The sequence below is a fragment of the Hibiscus syriacus genome, unplaced genomic scaffold (genome assembly GCF_006381635.1).
Source record: "Hibiscus syriacus cultivar Baekdansim isolate YM2019G1 unplaced genomic scaffold, ASM638163v2 tig00110930_pilon, whole genome shotgun sequence".
Classification (NCBI taxonomy): domain Eukaryota; kingdom Viridiplantae; phylum Streptophyta; class Magnoliopsida; order Malvales; family Malvaceae; genus Hibiscus; species Hibiscus syriacus.
Genome location: NW_024062917.1, coordinates 248,982 through 266,053, shown reverse-complemented (window position 1 = coordinate 266,053; position 17,072 = coordinate 248,982). Strand labels below are relative to the sequence as shown.

Sequence of the window (17,072 nt, the reverse complement as noted above, 5' to 3'; positions counted from 1 at the left end):
AGTTTCCAAGCATCTCCAACCCACAGCACATATAATATATGATAGAAAACATATTTGAAAGGGAAGTTACCACTAACACCAAAAGTCTTATATCGCCCGCACTAGACAAATCAATCCCCCCAAAGCAACCGCGTCAAATTGACCAGGCAGCCTTTCTCACTTTGTTTACGTGTTCTTACAACACGCTTCCTAGTTCCCACTAGTTTGCTTTGCCTCTATATATATCTCTCCATATATCTTCCATTCATTCATTCATTCTTCTCTCAACTTGCAAAAGAAACAAGCAGATTTTCACAGCTTTTAGCAGTTTACAATGGCGGAGAAACAAGCTCATCTCAATGGAGCCTACTATGGCCCTTCTGTTCCACCAGCTGCCAATTACCACCGCCCTAGCCGTAGCTCGGGTTGCGGATGCGGCTGCTGTCTTCTGAAGCTACTCTTGAAGATCATAATCTCTCTTGTGGTCATCATTGGCCTTGCTGTTCTCATCTTCTGGCTCATCTTCCGCCCCAACGAGGTCAAGTTCCATGTCACCGACGCCAGGCTCAATGAATTCAGCCTCGATAACCAAACCTTGCGTTACGACCTTGCTGTTAACATCACAGTGCGTAACCCCAACAGGAGAATCGGCATACACTATGATCGTATCGAGGCCAGGGCTTACTACGAGGACCAACGTCTCCAATCCGTACCTTTGACCTCGTTTTATCAAGGGCACAAAAACACTAGTTTCTTGAATGCTGTGTTCAGGGGGGAGCAATTCGTTAGGCTTGGTTCCGATGAAGCTGCCGATTACAATGAAGAGAGGATTAGTGGTATTTACAGCATTGACGTGAAACTGTATTTGAGGATCAGATTCAAGGTTGGAAGGGTGAGGACCAGCAGGTTCAGGCCCAGGATTGACTGTGACTTGAAGGTTCCTTTGAACACTGTCAATGGTACCCTGGCTGCTGCTCCTTTCACCACCAAGAGATGTGATTGGGATTACTGATCACACTTGGAAGCCTTTGATTGTATTTTCATTCACACTATTTATTCTTTTATGTCTTTATTTCACTGTATGTATAGATAGATAAACAGTGGCGTATTGGTTTCGAGATATATACACGGATGAGTATGTTTTTGATTATTCTTCGTTTCATTGGTTTCATTTTGTTTCGTTCGTTTGAACAAATAATGAACTTTAGTATTTTTTTTTCTACCTTGAGAATGATGTTGAGTTGATCTTTCGTACTCTTCTTTTTCTCCTTAACCAGGGAGGACAGTTGTTGGTTTTGAATTAGAATATGTAAGAAGCTGATTATTTCAATCATTTGAAAAGTCAAAACCTCCATGGCGTACGTAATTGGAAATTTATTATTGGAATAACCTGTTTGATCTTCCAAATGAAAAGTACTTGCTGGTACTTTGTCTATGCTACCTGATAAATTATTAAAAACAAGTATATTTATAATTCGACACCTATAGAAGATTTTAGGGTAGTGTAGACAACACATGGCGGCTATTGACCAAATAGAATTAAAAAAAAAAACAGTGTGTTAACCTCGCTTTTTACATTAAAATTTTGCACCGTTGATATACTAAATATTTATCTATAATATATGTGAGAGTCAACCGCGTGACCCATATGATGATATTGCCACATGGTAATGCGAAATAGATATTGGACAGGGATAGATTGAGGGGTGTTAAAATGTGCTTGTATCTTTTGAAAATTTTAATTTTTAATATAATTTAAGTAGTGTATTTTCTATATGATAGTGTAAATCATTGAAATTTTATAATTTTACACCCTTATAATGTAAATTCTTAAATTAACATCAAATAATGTAAAATCTTGTGTTCGTTCTTGTGTCATTTACCTAAAATTATGCAAGTAAGCGAATTCATTGCACATATATTAAACCTTTTATTGCAATCGTAGCTCGATCTTTCATTAGAAATCCTTTATCCAAACAATTTTGTTAAATGTGAACTTTTCACATCAATTAGGACCTAGATGCTCGTGACATGCATTCTCCATTTGGTCTTTTTAAACAATTATACAATAGCAATGAACTAATAGGTCATTATCATTAATTCTTAACAGTGTATGTATCAACATTGAATACTTTCAAGCATCAATCTATATTTTCCATACATATATTTATTTAGTATTTCATTAACTCAATTACTATACTTGTAAGTTTTACAAGAACCGAACTATATCTCATTTCAGACAAAGCTAGTACAATTTTTGTCGATTAATGTCGTGCATTTATGAGAAACTGTGTTATAATGATGATGTGTTTGTTGGTCCTCTTCTGAACACTCGTAATTAAATACCAGCTGATTTGGAGTCTAATTGTTAAATGTACGTAATGCTAATGCGTGCTTTTGACAATGCAATGTTAATATTCGAATGTAGGAATATATGGAGAAAGTGTTGATTTAGAAATGAACTCACGGAACAACTTTCATAAATAGGATTTGCTACCATCAGGGTTTGTGTTAAAAGTAATTCGACACTTTGTGATTGTCGACATTTAATTAAAAGAATGCATCAATTGTTGCACTCGATTATTCTCCCGATTATCATACTCGTCCTGATAATGAATATTTTCCATTTTAGCATCCAATTTTAAACCAAACTTTTGTTATGAAATATAGAAATGATGCACGAACCAAACAATTTCAGTGGTTAAGAGATTTGTTGATAGACCTTTGAGGTCTCGGGTTCGAGCACTACGTATGTCGAGGGTACAAGTGTTAATTGTCAAATAGTTGAGAGTCTTTAAATAAATATTATGTACTTGAAATGTCCTCACTTTCACTTGCTAAGGCTAATAAAGCCCTCAATCCTCACTTATTATAAGATTATATGGACAAAGGATGCAGAAGTTTTAATACGAGAAATGACCTTATACAAAACGTTTATAACTTAACTATGAAAGCCTTTCATTTCTAGTGGAAAATAGAAGATCAACACATTTTAAAAAAAATTAAAACAAATATTCTTTTCAAAATTTAAAACGTTAAAGAAACATAAAAAAAGAGTATTTAAAAATATTGATCCGAGAAATTATCTCATATAAAACAAATTTCATAACTTAATTATGAAAGCATTTTATTTCTAGCCGCTAACCATAGATGAACACTTTTTTTAGACAACTTATATTTTAAATTTATCTTGACTCTAAAAAATAAAAATCCTTAGCAGGGTCGTCAAACTATCAACAAAACCATGTTTAGGTTTAAAGATTATTTTCATTGAAAAAGTGTATGTGTTTAATAAAATGGATTTAATAAAATGGATTTGCCATAAGTTGTTTTCGGTTAAGTACGCTCGAACACATAAAAATAATATTTTTAAAAAGATTTTTGAAAATTCATTAAAATGATAATTTTGAAATTTATGTGTAAAATTAGAGTAAACTGGGTTCGAGAGTTGTTATGTGTAGGAAAAGTTAAAATATCTATCTTACAACGTCCAAAATTGACACATTTAAAAACATATGTTGCCTTTTTTAAAAATAAACGAAACAAAAAAATAGCATGTGTTAGTTATAATAATAAATAAAAAAAGAATAAATCATGAAGACGGATTAAATTGCAAAAAGTATAAATTAAATAAACTAAAAAATAACAAAAAAATCTTGAAAAGGTGACTAAATTGAATAAAATATCAAAGCAGAAGGACCTAAATACAGTTTAACAGAAGTAGTGAAAAGGAAATAAAAAATAAAAAGAGTGAACTACATATTTAATACCTAAACTATTACTTTTGTTTCATTTGGTATTCAAACTTTATTCTTTTAAATCATACCTAACATTTTGTTTAGGTTTCAATTTGGTTCCCTGTTAAAAAATTAATAGGATTGTTGATGTGACATTTTTTTTATTTTTTCAATGATGATGTGGCATTACCTTATGGTGATACATCAACATCATCGTTAAGTTTAGAACCTAAACTATTACTTTTGTTCCGTTTTAGTATCCAAATTTTATTTGTTTTCAAAAACATACCTAACGAGCATACCTAATGTTACATTTTGGTTTCATTTTATTCACATGCTGTTAAAAAATAATGGTGATGTTAACATCCTGATGTGTCACTATAAGGTAATACCACGTCATCATCGAAAAAAAATACAAATTGTCTCGACGGTAACTCTGTTAATTTTTTTAACGGTGGGTGATCAAAATAAAACCAAAATGTAATATTAGTTACGATTTTTAAAAAAACAGTTTGGTGACCAAAAAATAAACTCTTGAATAGTTAGGTGACTAAACACATAATTTACCCTATTATTTAACACCAAAATAATTTTACTTCTCAATGGAAGTTGCTTATCACGCCCTCCAATTGGACAGTTATTATTAATATTATTGTGATTAGAAAATTTCTACAACGTTCGTCAAGCGTGGATGAGCATCATTAACGATGAGTATCATTAAATTAATTTATAAAACGTTAAATTATAAAGTAATAAACGTTGAACTATAAATTAGTTAAAAATCTAAATGTAATTTAATTAAAATGCAATATTTATAAAACATTAGTTTTTAGGGTAAATTATACCATGGTCACCTAACTAATTACACCTTTTACTTCAATCATCGATTTTTCAATTTTGTCAATCGGGCCACCTAAATATTTATATCTTGTCAATCAAGCCACATGCAGTTAAATATTAACGGATGACATGACATGACAATTAATAAAATTTGTATAATTTCACATTTAGTCCTCATTACTTACACATTCTATTAATTTGATCCTAACTTTTAATTAATTCAATAAATTTAATCCTCAATCAGATGATGACATGTATCCCTATGTGATTGGATTTTTTTCTTAATATTTTTTATTTAATTTAATAAATTTTCCATCCAATCAAATGGTGCCACGTATCACCAATTGAAAGAATAGAAAATAAATTGAATTAGTAATTGTTGTTGGTGGGGTTTGAATCCAAAACGTGAGGAGGGGAAGCAAACGCCCTAACCACTGGACAACACAATTCAAATGACAAACCTATCACGACATAATATATATAGTTAATGATAATAAAAAATGGAAAATGATCAAATAAGAACTCCAACATGGAAAATTGAATAATATGATAATGTATATACACACACACCAATATTATAACTGATTAATATGTGGATGCATTTTATTTATATTTTAAATCATTTTAATGAAAATAAAAATAAAAATAATTGAAATATAATGAAGAGCTTCGTTGACTTAGAATTTTCCTGATAGTTGAATGCTTATCGTTGTAAGCATTTTAACTTATGCATTAACTTGTTTATATCACGATTAGAGTAAGAATTTTATATTATATTCATTATATATTTGAAGAAAATTTTAGGGTAAACTTGATTTTATTGAATTAGTCTATTTTAATATAGAATTATTAAATAATATTAGAATCTGATCGACGTTATAATATTTTAAATATAAGATATGATACATTTAAGTTCAATAAAATTATAATAATGAAGACAAATTGTTAATTTAAAATATGTAAAATGATACATTTCAATTATAACATATTAAATTCACTTTTATTTTAATTTTTACATAAAATATAAATAAAACATATTCATTTATTAATCAATTATAATATTTGTTTATATGCATTTTATATTTTCATATTATTCAATTATTTCATATTTGAGTCATTATTACTATTAACTATATTATAAATTATATAGATTATGTTCTGTATACTAGATAAATTTAGTGATTTAGCTTAGTGGTTAAGGTTCTTAGTGGTTAGGGCGCTCAGTTGTTCAGCTTGCGTCCCAGGTTCATACCCCACTAGTAGCGGTTATTAATTTAATTTATTTTTCATTCATTCAATTGGTGACACGTGGAACCATTTGATTAGATGAAAAATGTATTAAATAAAAAATATTAAAAAAATCGGATCACATAATGACACATGTCACCTTCGAATTAAGGATTAAATATATTGAATTAAATAAAAGTTAGGCCCAAATTAATAGAATGTGTAAGTAATGAGGACTAAATGTATAATCATACAAATTTTATTAACTGCCACGTCATCTCATCCGTTAATATTTAACGGCAGGTGGCTTGATTGACAAGATTTAAATAGTTAGGTGACCGATTGACAAAATTGAAAAACCAGTGGTTAAAGTAAAAGAGGTAAATACTTGGGTGGTCAATGATATAATTTAGCCTAAAAACTAATATTTTATAAATATTATATTTTAATTAAATTATATTTAGATTTTTAACTAAGTTAAAATTAAATGTTTAATATTTTATAATTTAATGTTTTATAAATTAATTTAATGGTGTTCATCTATACTCGTTGAGTGTGCCAATATCATCCTTATGATTAATTTGAGATAAGTAAAATGTAATATCTATTAAGAGATAACACTCAATCATTTATTAATTTTACTATATTCAACTCATACTAAAAATAAGTAAAAGGATTATGTAATATAATTTTTTTAACTTGAATTATTATTTAAAAATTAAATTGTATTGTTTTATTATAAATATTAATATAAAATAAAACTTGAATGTTATTTTAAATAATAAAATATTAAACATTAGAACCATTGGGAGTCCAGTCATTTTGAGGCTAAATGGAGTTGTAAGCGTGGCAAAATGAGCCTGGTCAAAACAGTTGAAAACGCCATTTTCCTAATCAAACTGCCAACTTCAAGCAAATACATATTTGTGTGTGTACAGCTCAGCCTTCCATCACAAAAAATAATTATAATGTTTTATTTATAAATTATTATTTAATTTATTATCTGTAAAAATATTTTATAAATAATATTTAAATGATTTTTAATTATTTTATTATTTTATTTTAAAATTTATTAAAAAAAACAGTTGACATCATTTAAACAATATTTTTAAAATTATTTGATACAAATAATATTTTCATATACTCATACATATAAAATTTTAAAAGTTTAATAATATTGATTGCTTGGTTATGTACAATTTTTAAATATAATCTTAATTCTACTTAAAGGGTAGGAGAAGCGAGAATTTTAGAGGGATGAATGAAAGTACTCCTAATGAATCTAAGATATATAATATAAGAAAATATGAGGGAACAAAGATAAGCAACTTCATCAATCGACTAAATGTATTTTATCTGATTGTTTGATTTATTTTAATATTTGTGAGATTATATTGTCATTTGGTCAAATATAAAATATCAAGTAAATTTAAAAGAGATACAAATACAGTTATCTTACTATAATCAATGGATGAACATGCTTATGGATAAGATCTGACAATTACCATTTTAACACTTGGATGGACAACTGGAGAAAGTCAAATATGTCATCCAATTCTTTTGATTCCTGACATGGAAAACTATAACTCGCTTTTCCTGAGACAATTCTAAAACTATATCCTGTTATTAAGAAAAATGTTCGCGACAAAAGCACTAAAGCAGACGTTCTGATTCCACTCTACCATATCAATTGAAAAATATTTTATTATTTTTATACAAATAAAATCAATTAATTTTATTAAAAAGAAAAAATTAAAATTATAACAAAATTTTACAATTACAAGTGTAAATTAATCGTATAAATAGGATATTTTCTATAGTTATTGATATGAATCTAGTTAATTTAGATTATATAAGGACAAAAAAAAGGAAGATGTTATAAATACATTCAAAAAATTTGAACAAAATAAAGATGCAAATATATTTTATTGCACTAACAAACGAATCACAACATGAGATCAAGTTACTTAGAGACCACCGATAATCACAAATCAAAGTTATTGAGACGACGTCATATTGATTAATCGAAATGACGTAAAATCAAACCTTGAAAAAAATTAAATAAAAAATAATAGGCAAACAATCTATGGATAATATAAAAAATGAGCCAAAATGGTAGAAAAAAGTGTGTCATTGAGACATAGTTATTAGAAATTAAAAAGAAAAATAAAATAAAAATGTGATATTTAATGAGTTATGTGAGAATGAACATTTTCTTGAATAACTGCTGCAGAACCTTTGTCGACATCCAATATATATTTGAATTCAAGCAATGAACATATTTTTCTCCAGGAAATAAATTTTATCTCTGACCTCATCGAGCTTCAAAAATGGGTCTGTCTTCCTCTTGCCTATACCTCTCATTGGCAAGGTAGGGGGTTGACTTTTAGTAAATGATTTTTTAATTAAAAATTCAATAAAATATTAATATAAAAACACAAATCTTCTAATTCTATTTACGAGAAAAACGTTAAAGTTAAAAAATATATAAAACCACACAACAGTAACGAGAGTAATTAAAATTGGAATCCTCTGATTCTATTACTATTTACGAGAAAAATGTTAAAAGTCTCGATGAGCATTTAGTCGGAGCAACCGAAAGAAACAAGAGTGTTTTATAAAAGGGTAAATTATGTATTTGGTGACTTATATATTTTTACAAATTAATTTTGATCACTCAATTTTTTTAAATTATACTTAACATCATGTTTTAATTCTATTTTGTTCACCCGTAATTAAAAAATAAACAAAAATACTGACTTAATATTTTTTTTGATTTTTTTAATGATGGCATATTAATATCACCGTTAATTTTTTAACGGTAAATGATTAAGACAGAACTTAATGTATGATTTTAAGAAAAAAATTAATCGAATGATAAAAACAAAACCATAAAATTAGATGGATCACTAAATACTAAGTTTAGCCTTTATAGAATTAGCGCATTCGAAAGTCACAAAGCACGGTAACGGGAAAGGGCTACCCTACTAAAGTGGCCCTTCCCTCTGTGTATTTGCAGAGTCTGCCATTCCCTTTTCTTTTGAGCATCGTACCAGTTTTTAATGTTCACCTCTCCTTTACTTGCTTCACCTACCCTTTCTACAATCTACACTTCCTTTTTCATTAAAGTACAGATAGCTAGTATTCATGAAGTCAGACAAAATTATGTTTTTAAACATATTTACAGACTCGGTGGAAAATTAGCAGCAATAATCGACGCAAGGAGTGGATTGAAATATATTTGATTACATGCTAAATATGACTAATTGTTTACCCTTCAATTCTTAAACTCACGAACCCCACTTCTCTATCTGACAATACGTCATTTTCTGGCGAGATTACTTCATCCATTTCCGGTGAAAATATCAAAAGCCCTGAATCAAGATCACGATCTGGAGACGGGGACGGTGTGAAGTAAGGAGGCGATGCGCATGGCGTCGAAAGCGGAGTCTCCGAGTCAACTGCAACCACCACGTCACCCGACAAACAGTCCCTCGGACAAGCCCGCTTCTCGTTTCTCGCTTCACTCTGATCAGCGGAATTCTCGACGCTCTCGTTCCCTTCTCGTTCCTCTTCTTTTATAGTATACAAGATCCTCGACTGCCCGTACAACGCCTGCCACGCCGCCAGTTCGTTGTCTTCGTCCTCTGTCGCGGTTACCTCCGATTCCGGCGCCGTAGCAGCCTCCGTTGGAGTCGGGGACACCACCCCAGAGGAGGGCTCCACACGAGCCGGATGGTTTTTCCAGCAGAAGAAGTAGAGAAGTTCCTTAGAGGGAGCAGCGTAGAAAGTTGAACCCGAAAAATCAGATTCAATGGAACGTGCGCCGCCGCTGATGACGCTGCGCTGACTGAAGCTTCGTTTACGCCAAAGAACGTAAACTAGCTCTATGAAAAGTGCTAAAAGAATCGTTGCGAAGATGACGATGAGGGCTATTGCAAGCTTAGTTGGAGCATTCATGGCGATTTACTGTTTCAGCTGATGTTACATAACAAGGAGTCAACCGAGGAATTGTGGGGGAAGGAGAAAAGATGGGCTTTTTTTGTGGTTTTATGGATGAGAAAATGACGAGGTTTTTTCTTGGAAAATGTATAGGGGATGCGGAAGTAGAAAAGCCAGTGAGGGGGACTCTTCATCTTTATTATTTTGTTTTTGGATTTAAAGAGATTTTAAATGAGTTAGGCGGACGGATTTCAAGTAACTTTCTAGTTAACCTCCAAACTCTCGTCTATTAGTATGTACTATAATACTTGTATTTCTAAGTTTTGAAAGGTATGTATCATCCGTTCCTAAAATTTAATATAATAAATCAAATCATATTTATTATGGTAAAATAAAAAGAGAAAAAAAAACTTTTTGATTATGAGATATTTTTATGGATAAATTATATAGATATGGTTCTTTATATTTTTAGTTTGTTCGATTTTAATCATTAATTAAAAAAATAATTTTAATCACTTATATTATCTGTCTATTTGATTTAAATCTCTAAATCGTTAATTTTTATTAATCTCTTAATGGAAGTATGAGTTGATAATTAAAAAGTAAATAAAAATTCATGTGTTCTTCTTTTTCTTCTTCTTCTTCTCCTTCCCTCTCTCTCACCCATTTTAAACGCATGTCGACTAGCATAACCTAATTCTTGTTTCTGCATGACTTATTTCATCATATACTCAAGAATTCAATCCTCCTCTTGTCGTACTACCACCCCCTTGTGAAGATAACCTTTTGTGTTTACGGCTAGCTAGTGCCAGCCATACTCAACGGTTTTCCTCCAACTCCAACTTCATTTTCTTCGTCGTCATCGTCATCGTCAAAGCCTTAAGAAAAAGTAAAGTTGTTAGAATAGAAGTCTCTCATTATTAATGTCAAATAATGCCAACAATCAAGAAAAGAATGTCGAAAATAGATGAAACAATGAATGAAGCATAACAATAATCTTCTTGCTTGAACGATAACATTTTATTCTTGATGTGAAAAATGAGAGGAAATTCAGAGAAAAAACTGGAAAAAAAGAGTTGACTGATGAAGTAAATGAAGATGGTTATGACAAAAAGTATAATTTTATGTTAAGGAAACTTTTAAATTTTTAGAAAAGGGATAAAGTTATAAAATTCTAAGGATAAAATTTTTTTTTTAATAAAAATATATAAAAATTAAAATATATAATAATTTTAAATTTTCAAAATAACGTAGGAGTTTATCCCTAAATATCATAGTTTTTAGAATCGGACCGGTCAGTGAATTGGTCCTGCTACAGGTTTACTGGTTAAACCGGTCGAATCGGTCAGACCGGTCATAAGAACCGGACGACGTCATATTTATTTAAAAAATTAAATAAAAATATATAAAATATTTAATAAAAATCAAAAAAAATTGTTGAACCGATTCACGGTCCGATCCGGTTCGAACGATTCAAAACCGGTTCGAATGATTTCCTGCGGTTCACTAAAACCGGTTGAACCGGGATAGAATGAACAAGACAATACAACGATTTTCGGTTGAACTGATTAAACCGACCGATTCGATCAATTTTCAAAACAGTGCTAAATATGGAGATTGTGGGAGGCTCTCCTTTTCATGGTGCTTAAGATTATTTTTTTCAAGAATCTTTCGAGATTGGGTTAGAGTGGTTGTTGTGGATCGGTCCATTTCTTAATTGTAATAAAAAAGATGTCGCCAGCTCGTGAGTCGTGATTGGTGTGAGAGAGAAGGGGGGAAATAAAAGAAGAATAGGAAGGCATATGGAGTTTTATTTTATTTTTTAATTGTCAACTTAGACTTTCACGGAGGGTTTAAGAGTAGTTAACAGTCGACATATTAAAATTGAACGAACCAATAATGTAAGAGACTAAAATTATTATTTTTTAAATCGGTAATTAAAATCAAACAGATCAAAAATATAAAGAAACATCCATATCTTCTTTTTATTTTTCAATTATAAAAAGTTGAATAATAATAGTCATTCAATTTTTTATATAATGGGTATCCGATTTTAAAAATAATAATTTTATTCATTATCGTTAAAAAATAATAGATAACACAATAATTAGTAAAATTGATATAATAATAAATTTAATTTTCAAACTCCGACCCAGGTGCCTTTGTTTGTTAGTATTCCCCCTTAATCTTCCTACGCCCCCTTTGAGTTATAGGATCCTAATCAGTTATTTGATATACTAAGAATCCAGAAAGCAACCTTATTAAAGCAATTCACCGACATTAGCCAAAAGTGCAATCATGCATACGTTTACAACATAGTTTTGAAAGCTAACAGTGGAAACCAAGGCAAATGATTTATTTTATATACTGGCCTTAAAGCTGAGTTTCTTGCTGCACAGGGAGCCTCTTTCTATTCTGCAATGTTCAAGCTAGTCTTTCTTTTGTTGAAAAGCTGATCCATATAACTGAACCAGAACTTTTAGATATCTTTGTATGCATGATGTAGCATAAATCTTTACTTAAAACTAACCACATCGGACTCATCAAGTGATTCAAATAGTAAAAGTAAACATTAATTTCTTTAGAGGTAATAGATTCGAGCAGCGACGTTTGTAGGGTTTGTTTATGTTGTTAATATATTAAGAAAATTTTGAACAGATATTTCGTTGTAATTTTTTCATACTATTAAAAATATATACTATGCACATCGGTGAACTTTTTTTGTGAATAGCGAGAATCCTAAGAATGGGGTATGTTGCACAAGTGGTGGAGGAAAGATTGGGTTTCGAGGTGCTAGTCAAAGAAAAACATATTAAAAAGGGGATAAATTGAACTCTTGTCTTTAAATTACTTAGAGTTTATAAAAAAATCTTATAATTAAATATTTAAAGTTTAAGAGTAAAAATAAAAGTTAAACCTGCTGATTAACTTGTCACATCATTAAAGTAAAATCATCTTATGTTTCGATAATTAAAACTTATTGGATTGGTTTGTTAATATATTCTGTGTTTTTCCATCCGTCGATGAACAGCTTAGTGACATTCTTAGTTGTGCGTACTATATTGCACCAGAATTTATTGTGATTTTTTCATTTAGGGTTTGAATGTTTCCGTCTTCTAGGCTTTCGATTTTATATTTTCAATTAAATTGATATAATATTTAAATATTATTTTAAAAAATAAAATTTAACTAAAACAATATATAAAATTTAAAGATTAAATTTATTATTATATTAAATTTATGGATAAACTATACATTTAGTACTTGAACTATCACTTTTATTCTATTTTAGTCAATTTTTTTTTGTTTTTAAATCATACCTACATAGAGGAGAGGGGAATAAGGGATTATATGGGAATGAATTGAGTGCTCCTAATAGGTGTACAACCCATGACCTAAGGAAATCTAAAAAAACAAAGATGAACAACTTAATTAACCGATCAAATATGCTTGCTCGATATCAAACAAAATTTTAAAACATCGACTATAAAAAATATAAAATTTGTTACATCATCTATCTAGCAAGTATAATAAACCAAACATTATAGTGAAGCAGAGGTTTGAATTGGATATATGGATCCACACTCATGAGTAAACCCGTAGAAAACCTTTCTCCAGACATTAAAATACAAGTAGCTTCTTGGATCATAATATATACCACTTGTATAATAAAGCAAGCATATACATCAATCAATAAGTTTCATCTTAATAAAGTGATTTTAGTTATAGAAAGGAATATTGTTTTAAAAAATTTGAGTTTAAACAGTTTCGTTTGTAATATATATATATATATATATATATATATATATATATTGTTAATTAATTAAGAAAATTTTAAATAAATATTATCTTATAATCATTATAAACTAATCAAATCAAATTCAACACTTCATTTATCCTTGATTAATCAATTATCGCTCATCACGTGCTATCTTAAAACAAAATATTTAAACTATAAAAACCTAAATAAAAATAAAGGAATATGAAATTTGAAACTTTCAAATCCTATTATATCTTATCTTATCTTTCAATCTTTGTATTAATAAAAGGATATTTACTTTTGGGTAAAATATACTAATGATCCCCCTTAACTATTAAAAGTTATAAAATGATCCCTCAATTATAGGATACTACTTTGTTGAGTCCTTCGACTATTAAAAGTTATAAAATGATTATATGACTATTCATATGTTATATACTCGTCATTTTTCATTAAAAAATTTGATGGTCGTCTGAGATGAACATTAACATGTTGATTGATATATGATAAAATCTGATTACGAAACTATTTGAGTTACATTTTATAGATCAACTCTTTGTTTACATTATACTGTCGAACCAGTACTTGAAAGATTATACCGTCGATTCAATACTTGAAAGCAACGACGATGTCAATAAACATTATTATATTTGAGATTCATATATATATATATATATATATATGATCATGTTACACAATGTAAAATTCTTTTAGTTTCACTCACATTTAGGATCGTTGGATGAGTGAAAATAGATGACTGAGATTAACAGTAGTAAATGAAAAGATATTAACTAGAAAAAAATGAGTTAATCTCAGCCATCTATTTTCACTCATCCAAAGGTCTTAAATCTATGTAAAACTAAAGAATTTTACATTATGTAAGTGGATTATAACCCATAATATATATATATAACATTGATATCAACGCTAATATTATTTTTTTGTGTTGTATGTCAAAAAAAGTTTAACACGTTAACTTATTATATTTTCTAAAAGCACCATAGCAACATCAAACTTATTAATATCAAACTAAAAATTAAAACTTTAAATATGATTAGATGAAACAATTCAATAAAAAAATAATTAATTTATATATTTGTCCAATAACTTTATAACTTAAATAAAATTCTTCACTGAAATAAATATTTTTATTCATAATTTAATGCTTTGAGTATTTATAAAATCCCTATAGTCAATACTTTTTCTAATTAATTAAATTAGTTCTCTAATCATAGAAGAATGTTCTTAACATTGATCTTAAAGTATCATTAGTATTATTTCCCTTTTGGCTTCATTTTTGTATTACTAAATATGCAAAAAAAAAAAAATTGAGTGAAGTAGGTGAAGTGGGCACAACAACCGGGCTGCTTCACGTGAGTGTTTTGTGTACTTTTACGAATAGGGCTTGTGGTTGGGGTGAACCTCAACCTGGGCCATTTGTATTAATGTGGTCACTGTTTATCCATAGAAGATAGAACTCTATTAGGTTATATGATTCACCAAAGGCATAATACCAAAATTAGAACCAATATTTATTAAAATGGTCATTTTGACCCTTATTCTCTTTCTTGGAGTATTTTGACCCTAATGTTTTATTTTGGGGCAAAAATACCTCTCTATGGATGGAAACCGTTCGTTAACACAATATTAACGCTACAAAATAAGGGTTTTTTTACCCTTAAATGAAATGGCGATGGTTAAAATGTTCTAAAAAAAGAATATGGGTCAAAATGACTATTCTATCAAATGTTAGTGACATTTTGTCCTAAAATGAAATGTTATAGTCCAAAATAATCATAAAAAATAAGAGTCAAAATGATCATTTTGATAAACGTCATAGGCTAATTTTAATATTATATCTTTATATAACGAAGATCAATTGTGTCCTCCCCATACTATAACTTTCTATAAAAAAAATTAACATAAGCTTCATTTAAGAGATCAACCAACTACAAAAACAACCTTTAAACTTTGCTTGATTGAAAAAAAAACAAAAGATGAAAAGAAAAAGAAATGAAAAAGTAAAAATAAAATAAATTTTGGGTACACTTAGTAAAAGGAAAAGTGAGGAGAAATAAAATAAGAGATGGGTAATTTTTCATCATTTCATTTAAAAATAAAAGATGGAAGAAAATGTAGAAATGTAAGTTAATTTAAAATTTTGTTCTCAAAGTTTAATTTTGTTCTCTCGTTTTTCAACTTTACCAAATCAATGAGTCGTGAAAATTATTTATATTTTCTTTCAATTTGACTGAAAAAAGAAGATAAATTTTGAGATTATTTGATAAAAAAAAAATAGTTAGGAGAAATAAAATAAGAGTGATTAATCATTTTCTATCCTCGTGTAAAAATAAATTATTCGAATTTAAAAGGAAGAGATGAGAGGAAATATGAAAAAGATAATAATCTAAAATATGTTTTTTTAAGGAAAAAAAAATTAATTTCCCTTACTTTTTCTATCCTACCAAAACATAAAATCATATCTTATTTAAAGTTTTTCATTCTTTCTAGCAAAAACACCCATAAATAATTTTTATTTTATTAGTTTTCATTCTTAACTTTTTTCCCCCAACCAGACACTGCTGTTTGCCAAGAAAATGAAAAGAAATGATATTGTCTAATCTTCTCAACTTGAAGTATAGGCCCAATGATGCACAGCTAGTTGTGGACATGGGCTTAGTTCTAACATTGACAGCTATATGCCAATGGACTCTGCATGTATACAAGAAATATGCAGAGAGTTACGGGGGTATGCTCAATAACCTCTCTTTATCACTTTCAAGAATGCTTTTAAGAAAACGACCCAACAATCATCAAAAGCAGCATCAAAACTGTTGGGGGGTGTTTTTGTTGATTTATAGGCGTGTAACCATCTTTTTGACCAAAAGGAAACACAATACAGCAGCACAATAAGTAAATATAGCATCTCTTTAGTCTTTAGCTGAGCTCAGTCCTTGGATCCCCCGCTCCTCCTCACTTTCAAATGATAAAAGCAACGAATGCAAATCAGAGGGCTGTGGATGGGGATTGTTATGGGATCCCCAGATTTCCCTTACTTTCATGCAATGCAAAACTTCAGTCGTAAAAAAGAGAAAAGAAGGGAGTGAGGAAAGACCCATATGTTACAGTTAGTAGCTCCCATTTTGTTAAAGTCTGCAAAAAGGGTGGGTTTAAGGTGTGTGGAAACTTTGTCTCCATGCTTATGTTGTCCTTTTTGTAGATGCCAACAAGTAATTGGTGGTCTTCCCTCTTGTCTTTTGTTTGTTCATAAAACCTGGAATTCCATGCAAATTCTGCAGTCCCATCCCCATTGTCTCATTCTTGTCTGTTGGAAAATGCTTTTCAAAGTATGGTTAATTGATATTATCATTTCTTTCCCTTTGCTTTTGAGGTAAATACATGTGTCCGTTGTTTAGGGCTTAAGGGCTTAAACCCTTTCTTTCTAACAGGATATAATGTCAAAATTAGTCCACAATATTTGTCTTCATAATTATTTTGATATTTATTCTTTTTATTTAGAATATTTTAGTTAACTAATGGTCAACATATGTTGCCGAATGAAAAATGCTAGTAAATTAATCGTCAAC

At 29.5% G+C, this 17,072-nt stretch overlaps 2 protein-coding genes across 2 annotated transcripts; one reads left to right on the top strand and one right to left on the bottom strand.

Moving 5' to 3' along the window:
* The first annotated feature begins 223 nt into the window (after positions 1-223).
* LOC120146574 (NDR1/HIN1-like protein 10) lies at positions 224-1,127 on the top strand. The gene has a single exon (XM_039160099.1). It carries the CDS (start codon positions 314-316, stop codon positions 989-991), a length of 678 nt encoding a protein of 225 aa, XP_039016030.1. The 5' UTR covers positions 224-313; the 3' UTR covers positions 992-1,127.
* A 7,880-nt stretch (positions 1,128-9,007) lies between these two features.
* Positions 9,008-9,899, bottom strand: LOC120146552. Its single transcript, XM_039160078.1, has one exon. The coding sequence runs from the start codon at positions 9,741-9,743 to the stop codon at positions 9,054-9,056; it is 690 nt and encodes a 229-aa protein (XP_039016009.1). The 5' UTR covers positions 9,744-9,899; the 3' UTR covers positions 9,008-9,053.
* Positions 9,900-17,072: the final 7,173 nt, after the last annotated feature.

What these genes read in the sequence shown, in the direction of transcription:
- LOC120146552 (XM_039160078.1), bottom strand. Translation starts at nt 9,743, where the DNA reads ATGAATGCTCCAACTAAGCTTGCAATAGCCCTCATCGTCATCTTCGCA.
- LOC120146574 (XM_039160099.1), top strand. Translation starts at nt 314, where the DNA reads ATGGCGGAGAAACAAGCTCATCTCAATGGAGCCTACTATGGCCCTTCT.